General features: G+C 43.5%; 1 protein-coding gene across 1 annotated transcript in view; it reads left to right on the forward strand.

Moving 5' to 3' along the window:
• Positions 1 to 25,684, forward strand: part of LOC119181230 (DNA-binding protein SMUBP-2) — a 195,806-nt gene that overhangs the window by 43,185 nt on the left and 126,937 nt on the right. Inside the window, exons 5-7 of the mRNA XM_037432411.2 lie at positions 3,200 to 3,315; positions 6,618 to 6,772; positions 10,951 to 11,151. Of these exons, the coding sequence (XP_037288308.1) occupies positions 3,200 to 3,315; positions 6,618 to 6,772; positions 10,951 to 11,151 (472 nt within the window). The remainder of the gene's footprint in view (positions 1 to 3,199; positions 3,316 to 6,617; positions 6,773 to 10,950; positions 11,152 to 25,684) is intronic.

A 25,684-nucleotide genomic window follows, 5' to 3' on the forward strand; every position in this document is an offset into this window, starting at 1 on the left:
CCACAACCAACCATATCAGTTACGTTAACAGATAGACACTGAAATATATTTACAAAATATACAGAAATACAGCATACGAAATAACATTTAAAAAATTCACAACATGAACAGGACTTGACTAAAAAACACTAACAGAGTACAGACCAAACATTCAGAATAAAAGTCACCGTTCTTGATGACAAGCAAGGAGGGGGGGCACACGCACACACAGACGTTGATGGCTGGTAGGGATACCTAAGCATTGGTGTTCACTGCGAAGGGCAACAGCGGCCAAGTGAGGCTAAACATTCAAATGTACTTTCGATGTTAGCCTGCAAAAAGAGTACAATATTGGACAAGGATTGAAAGCTGGGCTAGTTGGTGTTCAAGTGGGATATTGGACATGCCGGTCTTGCTTAGCCAGCACTGGTCTTGGCTTGATTTGCATCCAGGTGGGAGCCCGCAGTGGCCCAGCAAAGCTCTTATTCAGAGTTCTGTAGGCTTTCCTTCCTATTGCTGTTATGAACATTGACACCATAAGCTCATCTGAAAGACCCACAGGAATGAGTTGAGCCACTTCTTGTATGACTTTCACCATACTGCCAGTCTTCTCGCATCAGGCTCATGGACCATCACACGTGGTTCACATGAGGGTGTAGTAACGATTTGCATAGGTCTCACTATAAGTGGAAAAATTATTTTTTTGGTTGTGCAAGATCATGCTCGCAATATTTAATATCTTTAATACCTGTAAAAGTTGAGGATGAGGTGTTGGGCTGACACAAGCTAAAGCTTGCAAATGAATTCTTAAACAGACACTCTAGAAACACAATTAATTGGTTGAGATTGGTAGATTATACTTTAAGAACTCTAATGTCATGAAACAACTTCCTCTTGTAAGCAACCACCCCAGAACTTATAATAAAAAGTTAATTGAAATAATTTTGTTAATTATTTCTGAGTGATATAATTAGTAGCATAAATTTTGAGAACTCTAATGTCATTACTATAAGCACTGTTGGGTTATTAATTAAAGAGAAAATCAAGGTGAAAGTATTATTTTCAAATTTCATTCTAAAATCTCCATGTGTAAATCTCCATCAGAGATTTCATATCGTATATTTCGTATTTAACAGATATTGGCTCAACGAAGTTTTCTGAAACAACATTGTTAATTTCGTGTCCACCCTCCTCCCTCCCCAAGAGGACGATGTACTATAGACGAATTTCACCGGACTTACGTCACGAAAATGCGGTGGCGCTGTTTTGGTAGGCAAAAGACTCTCTGCCTAACGCAGTTTCTGCTGGGTTTTCAATAGTGCATGTGGTGTTTTCAGTCAAGCAATGAGGAAAAAAAAACGGTATGCCGACGAACTGCATTGTGGTTGGATGTGAGTCGCGTCTCACAACTTAGTTTTGTTTGTTGGCGCACATCGCAGCCGTAAGCGCTTATGGCTGTCACAACGCTTATGGCATCTCACAACGTCGTTTCGTTGGCGCACATCGCAGCCCTCAGCGCTTATGGCAAAGGTTACGTGCGGACGTCACTATAATTTTACTCATAATGTAGCCTACCTGTGTTTACAAACATGGAATGGGTCTATATGATTTTTACTGACTTGGAACTATATAGGACCTAGTAGATATTGTCAAAATTTATGATGTCACAACATTTGGTGCGCGAATTACACCTGCATTTTATTTTGGCGCATTTTCTCTCTCACCAAGCGTGTTTTCGTAGCGAACATGGCGATATTGGAATTGTGAAAAAGTAATTTTCGAACATACGAAATGTAGTTTTTCTCTTTAGCATTGTAATGCTAAAGAGAACGTGCGTAAAGTGCAATAACGCAGATGCATGCGAAACGGAGGCAGATAAGTCTGCATCTCGCTGCAATTCCATAAAAGGAAGTTTGCGCTTGATGCAACACTGGCACAACCCTTCCGGCGCACCCAGTTCTCGCACCGTGGTCCAGAAATTTTCTGACTCTGCGCGCGATACTTCAGGTTTTTGTAAACTGGGCTAGTGATAATTTGTAATGTGAAACAACTGCCTCATGTAAACAACCACCCAAAATGTTATAATTAAAAGTTAATTGAAATAATTTTGTTAATTTTTTTGAGTAATATAATTAGTGGGATAATCTTTCCGTCGTAGTTGAGAAATTGTCTGTGAAGAAGTGCTAACTATTATAATTTTTTAAGAAAAACTGTGTATTGCTGAACAAAAAAAAAAAACATTCTGTATATATTCAATGAAGTGGATAAGGAGGCAATCACCACTGACGCTATGTTGGTAGAGCAACAGATGCATTATTTGAAAGTCACAGGCTCAATCCCTGCCCTTAGCAGGTTATCTTTCCGTCCACTTTTTTTTTCTTCACATTTACATTACATTTACCAGTAATAACATCCCCCCATGTAAGAAAAGGTAAGAAAAAAAGTAAGAAAAACGAGACCTGAAAACTCCTCGTTCATTCAACTGTGCCAGCAATATTGATCTGCATTGCATGCACATAGACCTTTGGTGTGTGCCTCGTGTGTGAGTAGTGCTTGTCCTTCCATAGATATTTTGTTAATAGGGTTTCCATGCGTATGGTTTATTGCTGCAATATTCTATTATTTTTGTGCTACCTCGCATACATCGCTATGTCCCTGCTATTGGGAGCTTCTAGCTGTGTGTTTTCAATTGTGGTTTTCGGTTTCATACTTTTTTTGACATGTGTTTACTCGCTGCGGCAGTTCAGTAGCTGAGCAATCCTGGCTGCTTTAGTAAAGTTTTGATGGCAAAATGCAGACATGTTTGTGTATTTATATGCAAATTAAAAAAGAACCATTGAGCTAGTTGAAATTAAGCTCAAGCCTTTAACCACTGTGGCGGTCTAGCTGGTACAGTGCTCGACTAATAACCAAAAGATTGTGAGATCAAATCTCAGCCGGGCGAGGGTGGGGGGGGGGGGGGGGGACACACATTTCAATCAAGGTGAAATGCTACAGGCTCGTGTTCCTAGATTTAGGTGCACATTAAACAACACCGCATAGTTGAAATTTTTAGAGCCCTCTACTGTGGCATCGTTCATAACCGTGCCATGCTTTTGGGACGTAGAAATGTAAGACTCCTATAAGCAAAAGGGAATGATTAACTCAAGTTTGTTAACACTAGTTTGTTAACACTATGAGCAAATCAAACACTCAGTCTGAGTTTGTTTCTCTTGTGCAGGACACTGGAAAAGCTCCGTAAAACCAGGGAAACAAGGTATTGCAACCTCATTGAGATTCTGTTCGGTACAGTGTCTTCAACTGAAGCACCAATAACGACCTCCCAGAAGCCTATCGGTGCGTTTTACTTATTTATGTAGCTCAGAAAAGGCATGATTCCGATTTTAGGTCTGATCTGTATGTGGAACTGGTTCATATCCAAATTTCGAGGCTGCTCTTTATTTTGTTGTGAAAGAGTTTTATTCCACAGGTCAGAAGTGGTTTAATGAATCCTTAGTTGTGAATCTGAAATGTGATCTTTCCATCACTTGTGCATTTCTGTGCAGTGTATAACAACGTTGGTTATGTTGACTTCTTTTAATATAAGGTAGGGCTCGAAATGAATACGGAAAAACAAAGATAATGTGTGATAGCCTGGCGAAAACCGAAAAAAAGTTGAAGACCGAGAACCATACATTGGAGTGCAAACAAGAATATATATACGGAGGGCAACTACTTATGGGGGAACCTAATCACAAAAAACAAATTCACCGAAGAATGCGAATGTGCTGAAGTGCATTCAGCAACATTCAGCAGCATTCCCAAATAGTGTCTGTAAATCTGCCACTATCATTAAAGCGAGAAGTAAACTACCACTGCATACTGTCAGTTCTGACGTAGGGCTGAAACATGGAGATTAACAAAACAACTTGAAAGGGTCCACTCTGTGCATAGCAGTTGTAGAAGCTTAGCTACGGTTCCAGTTGCACACAGCTGCACCGTGTGTGTATTAGTGACCCCTTGTAGCGCGATCGAACGCAGCTACGATGGGTTCAGGCGAATAAGGCAACGGGCTTGGTCAACAAGACAACATTTTCTTACTTTGTTAGCAATAATGCATAAATGTCGCGTAGAGGGATCGTTCAGTCTGCGCAGAGATAAAAAAAGCAAGGCTTGCTCCTTTGGCCGTGGCTCACAGGGGTCTTGGAGGTAGAACATCTGTGGCCACCTGCCGGTGTCAAAGAGAGCATCTTGCTGTCTCCACGCTAGTTTTTTCGCACATCCGGTTTCTCTCTGCTCAGTGAGGGTCGTTTCTCCTGTCGAGAAAAAGTAACCCATCCTGTGCGCTGGGAAGGGGGGGGGGGGACTGTGTACACCGGCCGCAAGGTGAAGGGTCCTTGTAAGGAGGCTCAAGTGCTGCTCTCTGAAGGACTGGTTTGTCCTCATGGCCGCGCTGCAGACTAGCATGGGCGCGCATGCTCACTACAGCAAAAGCTGAGGACAATGCAGTGTGCAATGGAACATTTGAGAGGTTGGAGGACTGCAGAAAGGGTAAGAGAGGAGTTGTGGATATGCTAGCTTACATCAAGCAAAAGTTCCAGTGGAGAGTCCAGACAACAGAATGGTTACCAGGGGATGGAAAAGGCAGTCGGAGAACCCAGAGAGTTAGATGGAGTGACGAAATTAGGAAGGTCGCAGGGATAAATTGGAATCGGCTCACACAGGAGAAAACTGGAGATAATTGAAAGAGACCTTCATTCCACACTGGACAGGCTGGCAATGATGGGATGAATCCAACCGGCATTTAGGCCAAACAAGGCAGAGGGGACATTTGTTGCGGTGTAGTATTTTGGACCTAACCTGAATGCAAATCAAGTGCTGTGGGCAAAAGAACACACTTTCTTGTTGGTTGTTCCAAACCCAGAAACTTTGTATCATGTGAGAGCCTCGTTTCAAAAGACTTCGATTAGCATGCAAGGTTTTACTCGGATTATATGCTGCCCTTTGGCAAAAAGAGTGTTCCACACACGCAGCAGCGCTTCGTTGCATGTGGTCTGAGCCGATTGTCAGTGAATAAAATGCGTTGACTACAGTTTACTGTTAATATCTACGCCCTTCTATACTGAATCGGTGCACGACGCCTATGCAACGTTAACATTATCCGCAAGTAAAGCGCATTTCGCATAGAGATGATCGCCCTGGGTGGCTCTCTTCACACTTTCGCACGAAATCAGGCATTTGCTGTGTTGTTTGTACGGGGTTAGCTTGTGTTTCGCCTGTTAAGCACCGCTGTAGCGTGACTGAACTACTTATTTACATCTTTGTCATCTGCGTACTATGCAAAAAAAAGAGAAATAAAGATTGTAGAAAGCCCGCATATCTGTGCGATTAGTTCAATACCACCGTTTGCACCTTATACACATATGATTTTTTTTCTCTCATTCTGTTCATTATGAAATGTGGGACAGTCGACAAGTCTAGTCAGGAAAGCTTGGTGGCTGATGACGCTTTGGGCTACACTGTGTTCACCACGTGTACGCACATGTTCTTGCATCAGTAAGAATCTTATATGAGAGTTCAGCAGAAAGCTTTCATTGATAGATTACGTGCATGACGGTGCTACAAAAAAACCTGCTTAATGGGACAAGCATTTTTTTTTTCCGGGCAAAAAATTACCACTGCCTTCTGTCGGTCGCTACCAATACCACACAAATGCTGAAGACAATGTAAAAAGATAATATTTTCAGGGAAATTATATGACATTATATATAAGGCATGCTGTCTGAATTAATTTCCAACGTCTGCGCTCGTTAAAGCGTTCTTAGATCTAAGCACAGGTTTGCCCACAGTAACTCTTTTTTAAGTACAGTGTAACAAAGTCTCAGAGTTTATGTGATAGTAATATTTAAATAGAATTATAATAATATTTCTATGTAGTAGTACCACGGCTTGATAAACACAACTGAGGCTCCTGGCATGAGCGATAAACTACCAACAAACAGCACGCAATCGCATGACCGACAGCCTGATTTTTTTTTTTTTTTTTACAACCGAGTTCCGATAAAAAAACGTGGCATTCACACAGAATTTAATAGTACTCATGTTTCGGAGGATGCCAAGAGCATTTTGCGATAAGATGCACAGATAAGACGGGGGAGGTTCCGCCCACAGATAGAATGCAATGTCGGTTACTTGCTAGAATGTTAACGGCGTCGTCACGGTCATCCTGCGAGGTTGTTGCAAAGTTAGCAAAGTGCATTGTAATCAGTTGATTACACTGATTTAGTTGATTGCACGTGATTACACTGATAGCCTGGCTGCCGGGTGTAATACACCACTGGTGCATGAGAGGCCAATTGTACTAGCTCTTTTTGTGGAGGCCTGATCGTTGCTTTATCCTGTGCGAGTGCTCCGTGTGTTCTGCTAAGAGTAAAGCATCTCAAGAAGGGCTTATTCTTTGTCTGCATCTGACTCTTGACCACTAGATGTTGCGTAACATGGAAGCGTCGGTGCAGGGCGAGTGGCACGCAATGGGCTACCGCAGAGCGCACAACTGGCTTTCAGTACTTCAACGGTTCAAGTGAACTTTTTATGCATGCCATTGTGTCGTATTTGAAGACTGCACTAGCTGTGTTCTCCTTGTATCTCCTTCCGAAAAGAGTTTTTCAACAAGGACCTGGACGAATCACAGCAGGAGGCAGTGGCCTTCTCCCTGAAGCAGAAGGAGCTGGCCATTATCCACGGTCCACCAGGGACTGGAAAGACGACAACCTTGGTGGAAGTCGTACTCCAGTGTTCCATGCAAGGCTCAAAGGTGAAAACTTGTGGCTAGGCTTGCGCGAAATGCTCAAGCTCTTTGAATATTCGAGCTAATGTTTCAGTGTTCATTTACAATTCAACACAAATTTAAGGTTTCCAAAATTTCAAAGAGCATTTGGAACACATGAATAAATGTATCTTACTGCATGTGGTCCAACAAAAGAGCAAGAGTTTGCAAAAGACAGCTTGACTCTAAAATCTTTAAAGAAGTGTATATGGAAGCCTAGTATTTACAGGAGGAAAGCCTGCTTGTGTCAAGGCAATCAACCGAGAAATCAAAATGGGCTGGTAGTCATACAGTAGACATTCTGAACTCATGACTGGCAGCTTATCATCTCACTTGAATGGAAACTGTACAACCACTAAATATTGCCAGTTCTAACATTTAGGGATAAAAACCTTGAAACTCGAGAAACTCAAAAAACAAAGACACTCAAGAAAAAGATGAGAAGTACTGAGCGTCAGAAGGTAAGGAATTAGAAGACAGCACAGGGGGTCAGAAAAAAAAAAAAGGGCATAGCCAGTATGCTAACACAGAAGTTCAGGCATTGGGGAACCCCAACAGCTTTTCCAGAGTGCTGCAGAATCCCGAACTTTTTACTTGTGCATATCAAAGTGCTCGTTATACATTTTAATGAAAAAATTTACTCAGAGCAGTGGCAAATCACTGTGTATGAAAACTGTATCTTATGACTGCTGACACGCCATGAATAAAGCCCTGAGATGCCTGTTCATGTTGCGGGTACTGGTTTAATGCTCACGAGCATGAATTACCAGTGCTTTGCTCGTGCCATCACCAATGGTCAGCAAATCATAAAAGCTTCATGGTTCGCTCTAGATGATGCTTAGGTGCTGCTCCCATGTGGGTCTTTTGCTGCCCACAGACACTTGATGTGCAATTGCAGCATGTGATACCTTCATTAACCGCAAAATGCAGTGTAAATTTGCTTGTCTTAATAAATAAATTAGTTGTTAAGTGGGGCAAAATGGGAGCGAGTTGCACTCGTTCTGACTGCTCCATGAATTTCGCGGGACCCAGATTGAGAACCAATCACCTAGCAGATACGAAGTTAAAAAAGATGGACCTGTGCAGGTCACATCACGAGAAAGACAGACGAATGGCATATGGTTAGAGTGAGAGAGTGGATGCAAAGATGAGAAGTGTAATTGATGACAGCGACCACTCGCATCAGAAAATAATTTTAGTGCAGGATGAAGTTGCTATTTTGTGAAAATGAAAGGTCACATCTCACGATTAAGTGCAGGTATTGCCAGCAGCCTGGTTAACCTTTCTTATTTTAATGCTGTGAGTGCTTATGTGGAAAACTTTCAAATGTATCGCATTTCACTTTAACACGCACGCTACTTTCGCTCAAGCTTAAACAACTGATGTACTAAGGGGAGAGGCTACTCGAAAAAAACGTTTCTTTAATCCATAGCCTAGGGAAACGAAATTTTTTGCTCTGTTCCTAGACTTTTATGCTCAGTTAAAATAGGTAAGCAGTTTTATAGTAAGTTGCATATTTTTTGTTTTGTCCCATGACAGTGTGTAAAATATTGTTCCGTTGGGCACAATTTTTATGGAATAGATCCACTAAGGCCTCATATTGCTCCACATTAATTTTAGAATGCAAGTAACCAGTAAAAATGTGCACAAAATACATTTTATGGACAAGAAAAGTTTTAATGTGAGAAGTCTTAGAATGCTCTGACTATACTGATTGCTTGCTGGAGGTTCGTAACAATTATACAGGTGATATCAAGTTTTAGGAGATACTTGCATTTTTCACTTGAGTGTGTGCAAGATTTCATCCCAATCTGGCTCTCAGAAGTATCAAAAACATGATGTCAGAACTCAAGAAGTTGCCCGAACTGTATCCTGAGAAAAAATTATTTAAAGGTGTAAGTGACAGCTCATCTACACGGCAAAGGTATGTTTCTTTAAATGATTTCTTCCATCATGAAAGCTTGGCAGTCATTGTTATTTTGAGCATGTGGCTTTAGTGAATCCCTCATGTGAAATGCAATGGCAAGCAGCTAGGTGACCATTTCCAGGGGCTCTAGACAATAAGCTCTTTCTTTATTCTTTATTCAAGAATTACGCCGCATTGCCCTTGGGTATTACAGCAGGGGGGTTCACAACAAAGCTACAAATAAGTTTTCATTTCCAAGGCTTCTTTCATTCTGCTACATCCCTTAGAAAAAAAGAATTAGCGAACATGCACATCCTGGCCGGTGTTGACGGATTTAGAGTTTGTAATGATCAGGAAGGATATAATTTTAGTAGCAATTTTAACCTTCTTCAAGTGTGGCCTGATTTGTACATTCCTCTGAAAAGGAAAACTTCAGCTTGAAGGTGAAAACAGCCAGTGCTTGTCTCGTCTATTTTTTGTGGTCAGTCCTAGGTAGTGCTGAAGTTTTCAGCTTAAAAAATCAATAGTAGTTGCAGGAATTAAATTTTAGTAGAATGTGAGTTATAACCAGTAAAATATGCTACACTTCATATTTCTTATACTGTAGCATATAGCTCGTATAACAAGCTATTGAACTTAAAAATTGGTTAATTGGTGTTATGGTAATGTGTTCATTTAACCTTAGCGAGGAGCTTTGTGACAGTTAGTTTTCTTTTCTAATGTGTTTTTATGGTTTAACATATTTATGCAGCAGTGAAGCCCACTTTACGGGAGTTGCATGTCATTTATTATTTTATTTTTTATTTTATTTAGAGGTTTTGCAGGCCTATACTTAGGCCCTAGCAGGAGGGGCAACAACAACAAAAAATAGAAAGTTGTACACTGTCGCACCACATAATCGGACGACTTATAGAGCTCTTAGCCAGCAGTTACGGCAGATAAACAATGAACATACACACCAAAGTCTGTAAATAATTCACTCGGCCACTGCCAACACGCCATATTCATACATAATTCAAAACTAAACTAGACAAAGAAAGCTTCAAGTTGTTTTTCAGTATCTTCAGATTGAAAATCACTTATTGTTAAGTCGGCAATACTAGTTCTAGGGAAAAAGCTATTTTCGAAAGCAGTAGTACGAGCAAAAACGGGTGCCAGTGAATTATGTCATGTTTTTCAAGAAGATAGACGTTTCACATAGTTACGCAAACTTATTGCAACTTTACTGAAAATAATTTTGTGTAGAAACGTTAACCTTAATTTTCCTTCGAGATTCCAATGTTTGGATGTCATTAAATTGCATTATTTGTGTTGGCAGATCGTGTCTTTTATATTTGCTACAAATGAATCTGATCGCCTTTCGTGGAACTTTTTCAAGCTAGACGACGTCTTTTTTACATTGAGGGTCCCAAACAGCCGAGGCGTATTCAAGCTTTGACGTAGTACAAACATTTTATGCAATAATCTGGTCTCCTCCGTGGAACATTTAAGTTTCCTTTTAAGAAACCAGTTTCCTAAGTGAAGCCTTGCATATGCTGGCAATGTGATCTGACCATGTAAGTGTTTTGGTCAAAGTGACTCCTAGGTACTTTTATTTTTCTACTTTGAGTGGGTTATTGCAGAGACAATAAGTCTGTTCAATAAGTAAGGAGACAATACGCCTGTTCATTCATTTCGAAAACTTCCAAGTTTTAGGTAGTTCATGTCATAGTGACTTCAAGTATTGTAACATCTGTTCGAATATTTTAAGTTCTGAATATTCACACATGCCCAGTAACTACTGTTCTGCAGTGTTAATCAAAAGAACAGCCTGATTTTAAAAGTAGGCCTTTTCAAACCAGGCACGACATTGAAAAGTGGATGGTGCTGCCAACATGGTCTTTTCTTGGATTTTATTCGTGTCTGCTAGGGCTTGCTGTGCTAGGGCTTGCTGAAATTGTGCTCGCTAGAAGTAGGCTACGGTGTCGTACAAGGTCGGGCTTACCAAGTTTCCAGAATTTTACCAGGCCACACAACTCCAAATGTGGTCAGTATGCTTCATAATTCATGCCAGCACAGTGGTTTCTGTATGTAGTCTTGAAAAAATGAAACAGATACTGTCATTCTTTTTTTTAATGATCTGCTTCCAGACTCAATAATAATTACAGCTTTGAAAAAATCGTTGGGCATAATGAAACATTCGAGGGCTGCCGTGGTCATTGGCCGGTGCACAATTGCTGTATGTGCATAGCCGGGCGGATAAGTACGATTGGCTCTTCAGGTGTTGGTGTGCGCCCCTTCGAACGTTGCCGTTGACAACCTGGTGGAGAGGCTGCTGTGCACGTCATTGAAGGTTGTGCGCCTCGGTCACCCAGCACGCCTTCTTCCAGCCATCGCTCGGCACTCCCTCGACGCCATCTTGGCCAGATCGGACGACTTTGGCATCATCGGAGACATCCGCAAGGAGATCGACGGGCTGATGGTGAGACGTCTTTATAACCATTGCCTGGTTTAACAATTCTGCTTCACACTTTTTTGTGCCTTTACTCTATTGTTGAGGCTGTCAAAGCATTGTTTCATTCATCATAAAAACAGTGCAAGAACCAGCACGAAGCACATAAGAAGGTCTTGATTTCTGTGCTGTTTTTAGAATGCATTTCGACTTGCTGGCCCAGCTTACTACATTCTTGCTTTATTTTATGCCTTCACTTCTATCTACTCAGTAGTGCTACATGTAGCCTGTTGGTATATGCAATTCATAATTTCAGGGTTAAAATAATATATCACATGTTGTAGGGGCCCTGTGGCCACAAATTGTTAACAAAAAGAAATATTTTTGGTTGCGTCTTGCCTATTTTTGCCTCTATTGCTTTAGTAGCACAACTGCAACCTCTTCTGCAAGAGTGTTTGCCATACAGATGAATATTTTTGCTTCCAGCTTGATGAATGCCCCGAGTTTTTAACACCTCTTTTGATCCAGTTGTATAAACTCAGCTATGCTCAATTACTCAGTTATTACTTACACAAGAAAAAAATCTAAGCTCCACCAACAGAACCGCAGCATGTCTGCCCGGAAGAAAGTCGTGCTAGTGGGTTTCTGCTCAAACTGTACCTGCTTTACCTCGGGTAAATACTGTGTATATTAAGAGCTAAAGGTTAATCATTACTGCCTGCAACATTGTGTTTGGCTTGAGAGAAACTGAAAAAGTTTACCAGGACATTCATGTTAAATCTAGTGAAGCAATATGTGTACTGGGTAGTTATCTATTTGAAACATTCAAGAATCGCTTAAGGGGGGACACGGGTCTTAGAATGCCACAAATGGCAAAAAAATTGACTTTTTGAAGCTGACATTTTCGAAATCTGTGCCTATTTTGCACTTATCTGAAAAGTTTCTAGCTTCTCGCGTCATTATTTCTGGCGCAAAATCAATTTATAACATCCCTGTAAGATGAATGTGAGCGCAAATTGACGCTGAAATCGCGCTTTTTCCGCGCCAAACTGTTGCCGTTACACACGAGCTATCGTGTTCATCTTGGTCTCGTTTGGAAGGGTCGTTCTTCATTTTCAATTTCCCGCCACGGCTGGCTCACCTTGCTCATTCATTTTTTAGCAAAGACGCGTCATCGAGAAGCACTAGCGCGCGATTCAATTGGCTGCTTGGGGCACGTGAGGCATCCGATTGGCCAAGGGACGCTTTCGGCGTCTGCTTCACCATCGTGACGCGCACGGACATGCGCCATTTTGTCATGGTGCTACTGACTGCTTGCGGCAGTAAAGAAGTTTCGTGCTACAGTAATATGTGAAGCGGGTGTGGCGGTGGTTCGTTCGCTGTGAACTTCAGAAAGATCCCCGCTATAGCTCAGGACAACGAGGATAACGAACTCGAGGCGGTCAACGGCGGTCGCCGAGTCACCGGTGTAGGCCTAACTCACATACGAGCCCGTTGGTTGCAGACAACGTTACTGAGAACGGCTGTGTTTTGCAGCCTCATCAGTTAGAGGACGCCAAGTAAAAAGGGTAAGTGAAGCTACAAGAGATATAAATTTTTGTACCCGCCGATGTTGTGGTTCCCCCCGCCTGACTAAAGGACCTTGAACTGCGCGACGGGTCGTCAGAGTGGAGTACGGCGCGCGTCGACCAACAACAGAAAGTCAATCCGTTCGCAGTGAACATGCTCGCTGTTGTATCGGCGAGCGGCGTCCGACGGCAAGGGCCCGACGACTGAACGAGAGACGCAACCTGCACCGGCACGCCCCTCGACACGCGCAGTAGAAGTGAGTTGACCGGAGACCGCGGGAACCCAACAAAGACCGAGCCGGCCAGCGGCCGTTTATTGAACGACACACAATGGACATGCGGACACACGCGATTGGCTGCATGCAATCATGTGTGTGCCGTTACAGACGACATCTGTTGAACAGAGTACACACTAGGGCGCACTCAGTGCGCACGCCACTCACAGGTGGTGCCACGACACAACATCATAATCATCCCCCCCCCCCCCCCCCCCCGTCGACAAAATGAGCATTATCACAGGGTAACACTAGAGAAAGTCCCAGGATCTCCACTAAGGAATGTTCACGCCACACGAGCGGCGAGGAGAAGAACAGTTCGCGCACAGGCACAAATGGCCTAATACAACAGATACGTCACACATCTTGTGAAACGAAATACACTGCAAAAAAAAAAAAAAAACACAGAACTGAAAGTCTCCTGCAATGTCGTGGCTGGGCCCACTAGCCACGGCGTTATAGGAAGAACCCTTTTGACCTTAAGTGACGAAATCTTTGAGCAGTCAGGTCGTTTTGTCTGACGGCGCGGACGTATAGAAGTCTAAGTAGAACTTGTTGAAGTGCGACCAGGTTCAGTCGTCTTTGAAAACCTTGTAGTGCCTTCACTTTCTCCCTCCCCAGGGTTGAGATTTAGTGGATTACTTGAAAAAGGTACCCGCACCGGGTCCTGCTGACTTCCCAACGTTCCTTGGGGAACAACTGATTCAGACCCTTCACTATAAGAGATCTCTGACGAATCAGAGTCTGGCTGAAAACTGGGGGTGGAGCCCTGCAATGTAGGTGCACCAGGGGACTGACTGCCACAAAGATCTAAACTGGAATAAGAGTAAATAAGTTCTTTGGGTGTAGTAGAAAGGGCGGCATTCTGGAAAGAATCCCTAGGAATTACTGTTAACTTGGATGCATTCCACACTTTTCCGTCACTGAGGAGAAAAGTGGACGACGCAACCTGAGCCTTCACTGTAAGAGGCCTACTATACTTGAAAAAGCCTTTCCTATGGAGTCTTACCTTAACCAAATCGCCGACCTTTATGCGGGTTTGCTGTGCACCTTTCCTTTTGTCAAAATACCCTTTGCTCTTATTCTGTTTTGCTGCAACCTGATTACGGACATGAGGCAACCCATTGGGCGACTCCGATACTTTAGGACGAATCCTAAAGTTGCTAATGTCTTCTTTGGAAAGAGGTTGTCGACCGTGCAGCAAAAAAGCTGGAGACAGGCCAGTCACCGCATGTGGTGTGACCTTATACGAACTCAAAAATTGTGTGATGCTCCTCGAGGCATCTTTACCTTCAAGTCTGGCTACCTACAAATGTCCCTTAAGAACCCTGTTAAGGCGTTCTATTTGACCGTTGGCCTGCGGGTAATAATTGGACGAAAATATATGACGGATGCCCTGTTCCTTTAGATATTCCTGAAATTGTACAGAGACAAATTGTGGACCATTGTCAGTTACTAAGAACTCTGGTAGCCCTTCCCGGCTAAACGACGATTCCAACAGCTTAATGACATCCTCTGTGGAGATAGAATTCGTGCCAAGAACCTCAGGCCATTTTGAATAGTAGTCGACTAAGGTAACAAGATACCTGGGGAAAGGTACATTTAACGGGCCGACAATGTCCATACCCAACTTTTGCCACGGCCCTTCAGGCCATTCAACGGTCTGCAACGGTGCTACACGCGGCTTGGCTGGCTTGTCTGTCAGCTGACAGATGTGACAATGCTTGACGTGTTCTTCTACAGAACGATCCATTTGGGGCCACCAATACCTTTCACGCAGAAGTTGCTTAGTAAGTACTATCCCTTGATGATTTTCATGTGTTGATTGGAGGAAAGTAGGTACCAGAACACTAGGAATGACTACACGGTCACCACGCATGAGTAATCCATCAACACAAGAGAGTTCATTCCTAACATGAAAGTAAGCCATTAACTCATTGTTTATATGCTTCTTAAAAGGCCAGCCCTTGGATACACATTCACAGACTTTTTGCAACGTCACATCTGCATTCGTTGCAAGTTGGACGGTTTCTTTGTCAACTACAGATGTCACTAAAGACACTATTTCTTCATCCTTGCTAAATTCTGGACAGGTCTGAATTGGCAGCCTAGACAGGGCATCAGCGACCACATTTTCTGAGCCCTTGCAATATTCTATGTCAAAGTTGTAATACAAAAGTCTAGCTGACCACCGCGAAATCCTTAAAGGCCGTCGGCCTGCATCACCTGCGGCTAAAAAAGCAACTACAGCCTGATGGTTGGTTCTAAGGGTGAAACGTCTACCACAGAGGTAAATATGCCACCTTTCACACGCGAATAGACAGGCAAGCGCTTCGCGTTCACCCACAGAGTACTTTCTTTCAGTATCTGACAAGGTTCTCGACGCAAAGGCTACTGTTTCAAGCTTAGGACCATACCGCTGCTGTAACACAGCCCCGATGCCCACGTCAGATGCATCGGTTGTAACCACCACAGGTAGCTGAGGATTAAACACCTTAATGACAGACGAACAAGTCAGGCGCGTTTTCAACTGTGCGCGTTTTCAACTGGTTAAAACTGCGTTGGGCATCCTCCGACCAGCAAAACTTTTGGCCCTGCCTGAGCATGAGGCGAAGCGGTTCAACTAGGTCTGCATAGTGATCAATGAACTTGGCATAGTATCCTGCCAGACCTAAAAATGACTGTAAAGACTTAATGTCTGTAGGAGCTGGGGCATTTACTTTAGCCTTTACTTTACTTTCTAACGGCGATATGCCATCAGCTGAAATCCGGTGTCCCAAGAAGCTAAGTTCTTTCACGGAAAAACGACATTTATCATTCAACTTCATGCCACTGTTGGCTATGCAAGTCAAGACTTCAATTAGGCTCGCGTCATGCTCAGACTGAGTCTTACCCCACACAAGGACATCATCCAGATAGCAAATTACATTCTTGCAATCTTTTAAAATCTGGGACATCATTTTTTGAAAAACCGCAGGGGCGGACGTCAGACTGAAACAGACACGCTTAAACCTGAACAAGCCATCATGCGTGATGAACGTCGTTAAGTCCCTACTGCTCTCCTCTAACAACAGCTGGTGATAAGCTGACGCTAAGTCTAGCTTAGAAAAACAAGTGGCTCCATGAAACATCTCTAACAACTCTTCAACGTGCGGCAAAGGATACCCATCGATGATGATTGCCTTATTCAGTTCCCTGAGATCTACACACAGCCGGATGCTTCCATTTTTCTTGCGGACGACGACGAGCGGCGAGACCCACTCGGAAGCGTCGACGCGTTCGATGACATCAGAGTCCTCGAGTCGTCGCAACTCGGTCGCCACCTGATCGCGAAGAGCCAGAGGGAGACGTCTCAGCTTGGATGCAACCGGAGTCACACCTGGCCGCCGTTGAATGCGATGAATGAAACCCTTGACGAGACCCAACTCGTCGCTGAAGAGCTGCTTGAAGCCCGAAGGCACGTTGGAGGGACACTGCTCTTCACATGATGCGAGTCGACACGTCAACGACGCGCCGTCAATCTGGATGCCCAGTCGCTGAATGGCGTCAAGGCCCAAAAGCGATGTGCCCTTATCGGTGACGTAGAAGACCACGGAGCAAGACCGCTGCAACACTTTGACTGGAGCTTGGAAGGAGCCAAGGATCCCGATGCGCTGCTTGGAGAAGTTTCGCAAGTCGACTACAGCTTTGGACAGGCTGTGCTGTTTGCTGAAATGACGCTGAAAGTCTTCTGCAGTCATCAAGGATACAGGCGCTCCTGTATCCACCAGTAGTCGCAGGGTTAACACCATCGACCACAGCATGGACGACTAAGTCTTTTCTGGATGAGGTGCTAACTGTGAGCACGGACAACAAAGGACGATCCGAAGATAACACTGATGAGCTTAAAGTTGAGTTCAACTGAGTGGAGGCCTGCTGCTCCGGTACGACGTCGACAGCTCCCCTCGAAGAGACGCGCTGTACAGGGGCAGTCTTGCGGCACATCGACGCGAAATGTCCCCAAGCGTTGCACGTATTGCAACGTCGACTTTGAGCTGGACAATTTCGAAAACTTGAGTGGTGCCATCTGCTTCCGCAGCTGTCGCACAATTGAGGTTGGAAATCGCCTTGAGACTTCTCATTTGCGACTGGAGCACGGCCTCCCCAACTGGCGCGGCCATTCTTTCTCTTCGCGCCGCCATATTGGACGCCTTGCCCAACGGCTTCGACATGTTCAGGTTGACTGGGAGCAAACGCTGGGTTCGCCAAGGACAATGCTTCGAGCGTCCGACCGACGTCTTACGCTTTCTCCAAGGACAACTCTTCGCCGTATGCCAGCAGCTTCTCTCTCACCTGCAAGTTGGACGAGCCGTGAATAATCTGATCGCGGACGCGTTCCACGTACGTGAGCCCAAACTTGCATCGTACGGCTTTCTCTTTCAGGACTGTCACGTAGTCGAGGAAACTCTCGCCGGGGAGTTGGCGACGACTAGTTAACTCGTGACGTTCAACTAGCGTCTTAGTGGACGCGGCGAAAAGCCGGTTGAGCTGCTTGACGAGACTGTCATACTTTGTAACGGCCGGAGCCGAAGAATCTGGCTCAGACGCCGGCGTAGTTGGCGCCGCATTGCTCGTCTCATGTCGGGCTTCTTCCTGTTCGGCTGCCGCGAAACACCTCCGTTGTCCTTCCCGTCCCAGCAGGCTGACGAGCGCCGACGCATGACGCGCGTCGTTCCAGTCGCTGCCGCCGGCCGCCTCGAGGTGGGCCTGAAACATTTTTTTTCCAATGAGTCCACAGAACCGGGGGCGGCCCCGGCAGCTGGAGGAAGACAGGAAGGTGCTCGAAGAGAGCCATGCCGACAGGAGAGGTAGTACAGAGAGGTGTGGGGCGAAGCAAGGGTGAAGGCCTAGGCGAGAGCTTGCCAGAGTCTGCACACAAAGAGCGCCAGGCCTCACGGGTTCTTTCTGCCGTGGTGAAGAACATCCTCGTCGCCATTCTGTTGTGTCAGCGAGCGGCGTCTGACGGCGAGGGTCCGGCGTCTGACGGCGAGGGTCCGACGACTGAACGCGAGACGCAGCGTGCGCCGGAATGCGCCCAACACGCGCAGTAGAAGTGAGTAACCGGAGCCAGCGGGAACCCAACAAAGACTGAGCTGGCCAGCGGCCGTTTATTGAACGACACACAACGACATGCGGACACACGCGATTGGCTGCATGCAATCACGTGTGTGCCGTTACAGACAACATCTGTTGAACAGAGTACACACTAGGGTGCACTCAGTGCGCGTGCCACTCACAGGTGGCGCCACGACACAACACTCGCGGCCCCCACAATGGAGGCTACTGGCAACAGGTAGACTGATTTTAACGACGTGTTCGCAACGTTGTCGCGATCTCCGCTCGAAAATGCGGCAGTCTGACGTGAAAAGGAAACTAATACCTCGGCACTCGTGTAGCCTCGAAATTGATGAGCGAGGGAGCAACTTTGGTTCGCGACACTTACGGATAACTTATTCTGGACAAGCCGGAAAACATCGCCACGTTATTCGACGGATCGTGGATGATGCAGGCACATTTGTCGCACATCGCCGTCAGCACAGTCACCGAACTGATAAGCGGCCTCGCGGCAGACGAGCACACGGCGACAACTTGCTACAGGACTAGAAGAAACGACACGCTCGTACAAACAATCTGTCCTACTACATTCCCGGTGCATAATAACTGACTAAAAGTATGTGTGCCATAATATTTTTTTCTCGGAAGGACGAAATTAAGTTTTAACAGCATTATTCTCGAAGCACAGATTTTGACCACACTCTTTTGCTTGTTCGGTAAAAGTGGACCTAGGACAGCTGGAACTGTAATTGTTTTTGCACAATGTTGCTAAATGTGCACAAAAAACAATGCTGGGAGCCTATTTTTAAAGGGCAGCTACATTTTTTTTATTTTAATATAAAAATTTCTGTATTTGGTTACATGCAATGAACTTTACTGTGCTGTAATTCGAGAAGTACTCGTTCAATTTTCGATCAGCTTGCAGCATTGCACTCCTTAGGCTTTCTAGCATTCATTTATATTTCAATGGCTATGTAATTATAAGTGCATACATTTTTACAGTTAAAAATGTTAGAAATCTTTGTTTTCTTCATTTTCTCAAAATGGCAATATTGTACACCTTGCATGAAAATTACTGCAATATATCTGAAAATATTACAGATAGCAGAATATTTTATTTTGCAGCATGAAGCTATATGTGTGGAGCACACAACATAGGAAGCAGATTTTGATTTTTCTTGATGCAAGTTTTTCAAACTAGTCTTTTGTGTGGCCACACAATGGCCACATTCAGGGCTGTGAAGTTTAGTATACTGTAAAGTAAGAAATAAGGACCCATTCAAAAAAGTGCTTCTTATGTTGCACGTCTTATACTTTCTACTGTCAATCCCTATGTTATTTATTAATTTTTGACAGGTAGTTATTTTTCTATTATGATAAGAACAATAGAAATTGTAATCTTGATTATTTAACTAATGAAGCTACAGAAAAAGTAACTACATTTTTAGAATCCGGAGAACTAAGTAAGCATGCCAACTTTTGTCACACTTGGTTCAAAAATAAATGAGAGAGCCTTAAGAACCATGTTTCCCTTAAGTCACTAAAATGAGTAAGTGCAATTGGTGGAGCACTTATTCAAGTTCTCTCTGTGGGAGGGCCAGTGATCAAGGCTGTGGATCAAGCTGTCGTTTTGGCCTTAGTTTGCAGTCAAGTATAGAAGCCGCCCCCTCCCCCCCCCCCCCCACACAAAAAAAGAGAAAAGCTCTGCAGACATCCTTCCTTGTTGCACACTGTCATAATGTGCTTGTGAAGAGAAAGCTCAAGTGTCCTCCAATTTTTTTCACCTATGCACAAGAGTGCAGACCATCATACTCAGCAGGTTTGCATACCACCATGCTACCACATGCTACTGCATTGCCAAGTGGACAACACGAATTGCACACACCGTGCAAAGGGTGTGAACTGGACTGTGGCACGTCAGGCTTTTTTCTTTCATTATCTAAGTCACATGTCACTGAGAATAAAGAATCATATGTAAAGCAGGAATCCTTTATAGCAAGAAATTGAAATGTGCCTTCATATAAGTAATTGCAGCTTTGTTGCTGATTAAAAATACAATTTGCACCGTGTAACTGGAGCAGCATAATAAGCGTTAAAGTCAAGGCTCTCCTGTCGACATCCAGTGCCACATCAACCATTAGCATTTTTAGTAAGCATATGCAAATATTCGAATATTTCTCGATCGGTGTTTGGTATTCGATTTGATTCGCATTGGAATTTTTATTATTCGGGCTTCCCAAAGACAAATGCAGTCAACGTCCAACTGAAAGTAGCCACTCAAAATTTGCTCCACCTCAATACATTGGAACCTGAACTTGGCAACGTTTAACGCTAGAACCTTATCTAGTGAGGCAAGTCTAGTTGTACTATTCGTGGAGCTAGAGGGTGTTAAATGGGATATGATAGGGCTCAGTGAGGTTAGGAGGACAGATGAGGCCTATACGGTGTTACAGAATTGGCACATCCTTTGCTATCAGGGCTTGGCTGACAGAAGAGAACTGGGAGTGGGGTTCCTAATTCGCAGAAACATAGCTGGCAACACAGAGGAATACTATAGGATTTGTAAAAGGGTGGTAGGTATAGTAATTGAACTGAATAAGAGATGCAAGATGAAGGTGGTACAGGCTTACGCGCCTATATCCAGCCACAATGACGCTTCAGTTGAAAGCTTCTATGAAGACGTGTAATCGGCAATGAGTAAGGTAAAAACACAGTATACTATACTGATGGGAGACTTTAATGCAAAGGTAGGGAAGAAGCAGGCTGGAGACCAGGCAGTAGGAGATTATGGCATCGGTGAGGAGAGCTACCAGTAGAATTCGCAGAACGCAATAATTTACGGATTACGAATACCTTCCACCGAAAATGAGGAAACCGTAAGTGGACATGGAGGAGCCCTAATGGTGAAAATAAGAACGAAATAGACTTTATAATGAGGGCACACCCAGGCATCGTGCAGGATGCGGTAGTGCTTGGCAAGGTACGATGCAGTGACCATAGAATGGTACGGCCTTGACTTCGCCTAGACTTGAAGAAGGAACGACAGAAACTGATACGCAAAAAGCCAATCAATGAGCTAGCACTGAAAGGGAAAGTAGAGGCATTCAGAGTCTCACTTCAGAACAGGTACTCGTCTCTTATCGAAGAAACCAGCCTCATCGTTGACGCAATGAATGATAATCTGACGAGTATCATTACGGAATATGCAGTGGAAGTTGGAGGTACAATACTTAGACAGAACACTGCCAAGCTGTCCCAGGAGACGAAGAACCTTATTAAAAAGCGTCAAAGCATGAAAGTCTCAAGTACAACAGGCAAAATAGAACTGGCAGAGCTTTCGAAGTTGATTAATAGGCCTAAAGTATCCGATGTAAGAAGGTATAACATGGAGAGAAACGTACATGCTCAGAAAAACGGAGGAAGCGTCAAAGCAGTGAAGAGGGAACTTGGGATAGGCAGAAATCGGATGTATGCGCTAAGGGACAAAGAAGGCAAAATAACTACCAATATAGAGAGGATAGTTAAAATAGCGGAGCACTTTTACACAGACCTGTACAGTAGCCGAGACAACCTCGACCTTAAAACTATAAGAACTAGCAGCAACCCAGATGACACCCCACCAGTAATGATAGAAGAAGTTAGAAAAGCCTTGGAGAGCATGCAAAGAGGTAAAGCTGCTGGTGAGGACCAGGTAACATCAGATCTGCTGAAAGATGGAGGACAGATTGTGTTACAAAAACTAGCCACCCTGTTTACGAAGTGCCTCCTGACGGGAAGAGTACCAGAGTCTTGGAAGAATGCTAACATCATCTTAATACATAAGAAAAGAGATGACAAGGACTTAAAGAATTACAGGCTGATCAGCTTGCTCTCTGTAGTATACAAGCTATTTACAAAGGTAATTGCTAACAGAGCTAAGAAAGCATTAGAATTCAATCAATCAAAGGAACAAGCAGGATTTCGAACAGGCTACTCAACAATTGACCACATTCATACTATCAATCGGGTAATAGAGCAATGCTCAGAATAGAGCCAACCACTATAAATAGCCTTCATAGATTACGAGAAGACGTGTGATTCAGTAGAAATATCAGCAGTCGTTCAGGCACTGCGGAATCAGGGCATCGATGAAGTGTATATAAACATCCTGGAAGAAATCTACAGGGGATCAACTGTTACCATAGCGCTTCATAAAGAAAGCAACAGAATACCAATCATAGTATATTATAGTATATAAGGTACGTAAGTATATCAATTTTCTAACAGCTACACCTCCCCCTCCCCCCCCCCCCCCACTTCCCACCTTGTTTCTTCTCTCATTGGAGGGTTATGTTTTGCTTTGGCTCCTTTGCAAAGGGCGTTCAACCAGTTAAAGTAACAATAGCGCGCGGCCGTTGGCACGGTGGCCTATCACCAGGATTGTGGCCAGGACGACACAATTTAAAAAAAAATAATAGTAATATAAACTTTAAAAATGTTTTATATGCCACTGCTAAGGCAATCGACATAGTCGCTGGCAACACCGGCGTTCGCAGCACGTTGAGCTTGTTCACGCGAGGGAAATGCGGCATACACTTCGAGCTTTAGTTCCTAACAAGCCATATCCATGTTTTCAGGCTGGGAAATTTATATTTCCCGTGAAGCGTTGGTGGCTACAGCAATGCATTTTTATCTTGAAGTACCATCGTCCTGCCGATAGGTATGCGCTGCGGTCAACGAACTGATGGGCAGCGCACAGCGTTGTTGCTTTATCTTTTCATATTTTAAGTACATTCTAGGCATTATAGTTGGGGTCTGCATGCCTTGATGGATGACTAAAACTGCAGGTGGCTGATGTGGCCTGGATTTCTCGCGGAAATTTGCACATCTGAAAAAATGTTGGCTGGGCATTTTCATGCAGCTTGATGCAATTTCAGCAAATGTCACGGCTTTGGCGCAGCTTTTACACCCCTTCACACAGAGGGACTGCATTGGCAAAAAAAGAAAAATAAGAACACAGTCACATTGCGGAAAGCTTATACAAAATAAAGTTACTACTAGTCTTCGAAAATGGGTTGGATTACAAACACATATCAATGCAAAGCAAATAAACAAAAGAAGTAAAAAGAGAAATAGTGGTACAGACAATACTGTTCCATATGGGAGCATTAACACAGGCTATTGTTCATAAATAGTCACAATAGTAGGTACATATATAACACTTTATGCATAAAATTATGAGAAAATGGCATAACTAAGTGCACTCAAGCCTTGAATGAGCTCTAAGAAGCTCATATTCAACTTAATTCTGAAAGATCATATGGAAAAAGCATGCAACGTTGGTACTTGAAGATGACTGTTTAGTAGGCTAATGCGAATATTCGAATGCTTCGAATATTCGAACCAATAGGTGAGTATTCGAATTCACTTCGATTCGAATTTAAATTATCAAATATTTTTGAAGTATTCGCAATGAACAAATAAATGTACATTGTTCGCTTGTAAAGATGGTTTCACTACATTGTAGTATTGCAAAGCCGTGAAAGCACCTACTCGGGAGAAATTTGCATTGCCGCGAAGCCCCCTTCAGATTTAAAGGGGCCCTACTACATTTACTGAGCATGGTCAGAAAATGCTGCTGATCGGTAGTCTAGGCTACCGAGAACACGCGAGGCAAGTATTATAGCGCAGCACGCGGCCTGAAATTCACAATGAATTTTCAAAGCTAGAAATTGCTCTCTTCCCTCGGCAAATGACACTACAAGCTCGAAAATTACTTGTCACAGCCAAGAAAGAAAATACGGCTCTGGTCACAGTCATTGGCTGATTTGAGCATGGCGCACTCATCGTTATTGGACCGCCGCGTGAGGCCGCCGCTTGTCCACAAGTACATGCACGTACGCATTGAAAGGCCTCGTATTTGAAGAAAAAAGAGAGAGAAAAAATGCTCAAGGTCACCAGGCACTCATGATGTTTTTTATTATTTTCCCGTGCCATCCTTCCCTACTTAGCTTCCAGTTCTTTTGATGGGTCGAGAATGGAGAATGCAATTGCAGCATGCGACAGTTTTGGAACTTCGCTCGTACTGGACTGACTCTAGAAACTTTGCGGCGATAAATTTGTGAGGCACCAAGCATTTTTACTTGCTCCATGGATACTTGAAAAAGTGTTGCAGGGCCCCTTTAAAGGAACATGTTACCCTCAAAGTTATCCTTCATTTTATTAAGCTTATTATGATGGTTTATATGATTTAAGTATAATAAATTTCAAAACATTATCTTACACGTTGTTACTCGGACCCTACCGAAACTACTCATCAAGGTTGTTTCAACTTCCTTTCTACGAAAAAAAAAAAGGCATTTGCATAGAGCCCTTATTTCAATTCAAAAGAAATATCGTGCAGGTTAATTAGGTTATGATAAATATTCCCCTTTTTTTTATAAGTCATGCATACTATTCAATTCGAAATTATTCAACCAAAATCACTATTCGCTTCGAATTCGCTTCGACCCTGAAATTCACTATTCGCACAAGCCTACTGTTTAGTAGATTAGAGATGATTTGCCATTTTAAAAGTTGCTGACCATAGGTAGTTCTAGTTCTTAGTTAAAAAAAAAGTGGGATGTCTAAAGTTGTAAATTCGAGCGTATTAGTGTAGGTAGCTAGAAATAGCTGAGAGTAATTTCTGTATTCTCAGAATATGAGCTCAAAAAGACGCTCTTTATATATCTCATAAATGCGAAGTATGTGCTCCGATGAAAAATGCGAATATATGTGTTCGTGGTATGAGAAGTTACAAATGAAGTGAAGAGCTCCTCTTTGCATGACATACAGGTTATTCAGATTAGAACACAGCGTAACTCCCCAAATAAGAACACAATAGTGCAAGTGGGAATAAATTAAAAGAAAGTACAATTGGTGTTTTAACGATTTCAGTAACAAGGTCCGGTATCTGTTTAGGATACCTACTGATTTGGCTATGTTGCTTACAAGAAATTCTACATGTCTATCGTAAGTTTTCGTGGAGTAGCACACCAAGAAATTTATATTGAGAGGCTCGTTCCAGTACCTGTGTCTTAATGGGGATAAAGGAATTGGTTTATTAGTAGCAGGAAATATAATGACTTTAAGAAGAATGGCTATTTGGGCTAGTTGGTTAAGTTTTATGTTAATTGGGGCTGCAGCGCAAGCACAAAAGTGCTGGAAGAGAAGCTTATGGAAGGCAAAGAGGGACAACACGAGTGCTGACATTAGTTCTGCTGGCATTCAAGTTTATCTGATCAGCACTTAACCAGTCTGTTAAATGTTTGCCGAGTCCACGAGGCAAGGTGAACTAGAACAAAACACTGGTATCATCTGCATGGAGGACTATTTCAGTGGTTTGAGGAATAAAAACAATATTGTCACGGGGTCGTGACGTGGCCGAAGACAGGAGACTTCGTGTTGGGATTTAACTGTTTATTTGGGCGAACCTGTGCCCGGTAAACGGAAAGTCCAATTACAGCAGCAGTCTCGCACAGATAGCAGTCTCGGACTGATAGCGGCGAACGGAGCGTCGGTCTTCGATCAACAACTGACAAGCGGCGAAGCGCGTCAACATTTATACCCTTGCCGTCGAATGTTCTAGCGTTATCGCTGGCGGTGGCG

The sequence above is a fragment of the Rhipicephalus microplus genome, unplaced genomic scaffold (genome assembly GCF_043290135.1).
Source record: "Rhipicephalus microplus isolate Deutch F79 unplaced genomic scaffold, USDA_Rmic scaffold_14, whole genome shotgun sequence".
Classification (NCBI taxonomy): Eukaryota; Metazoa; Arthropoda; class Arachnida; order Ixodida; family Ixodidae; genus Rhipicephalus; species Rhipicephalus microplus.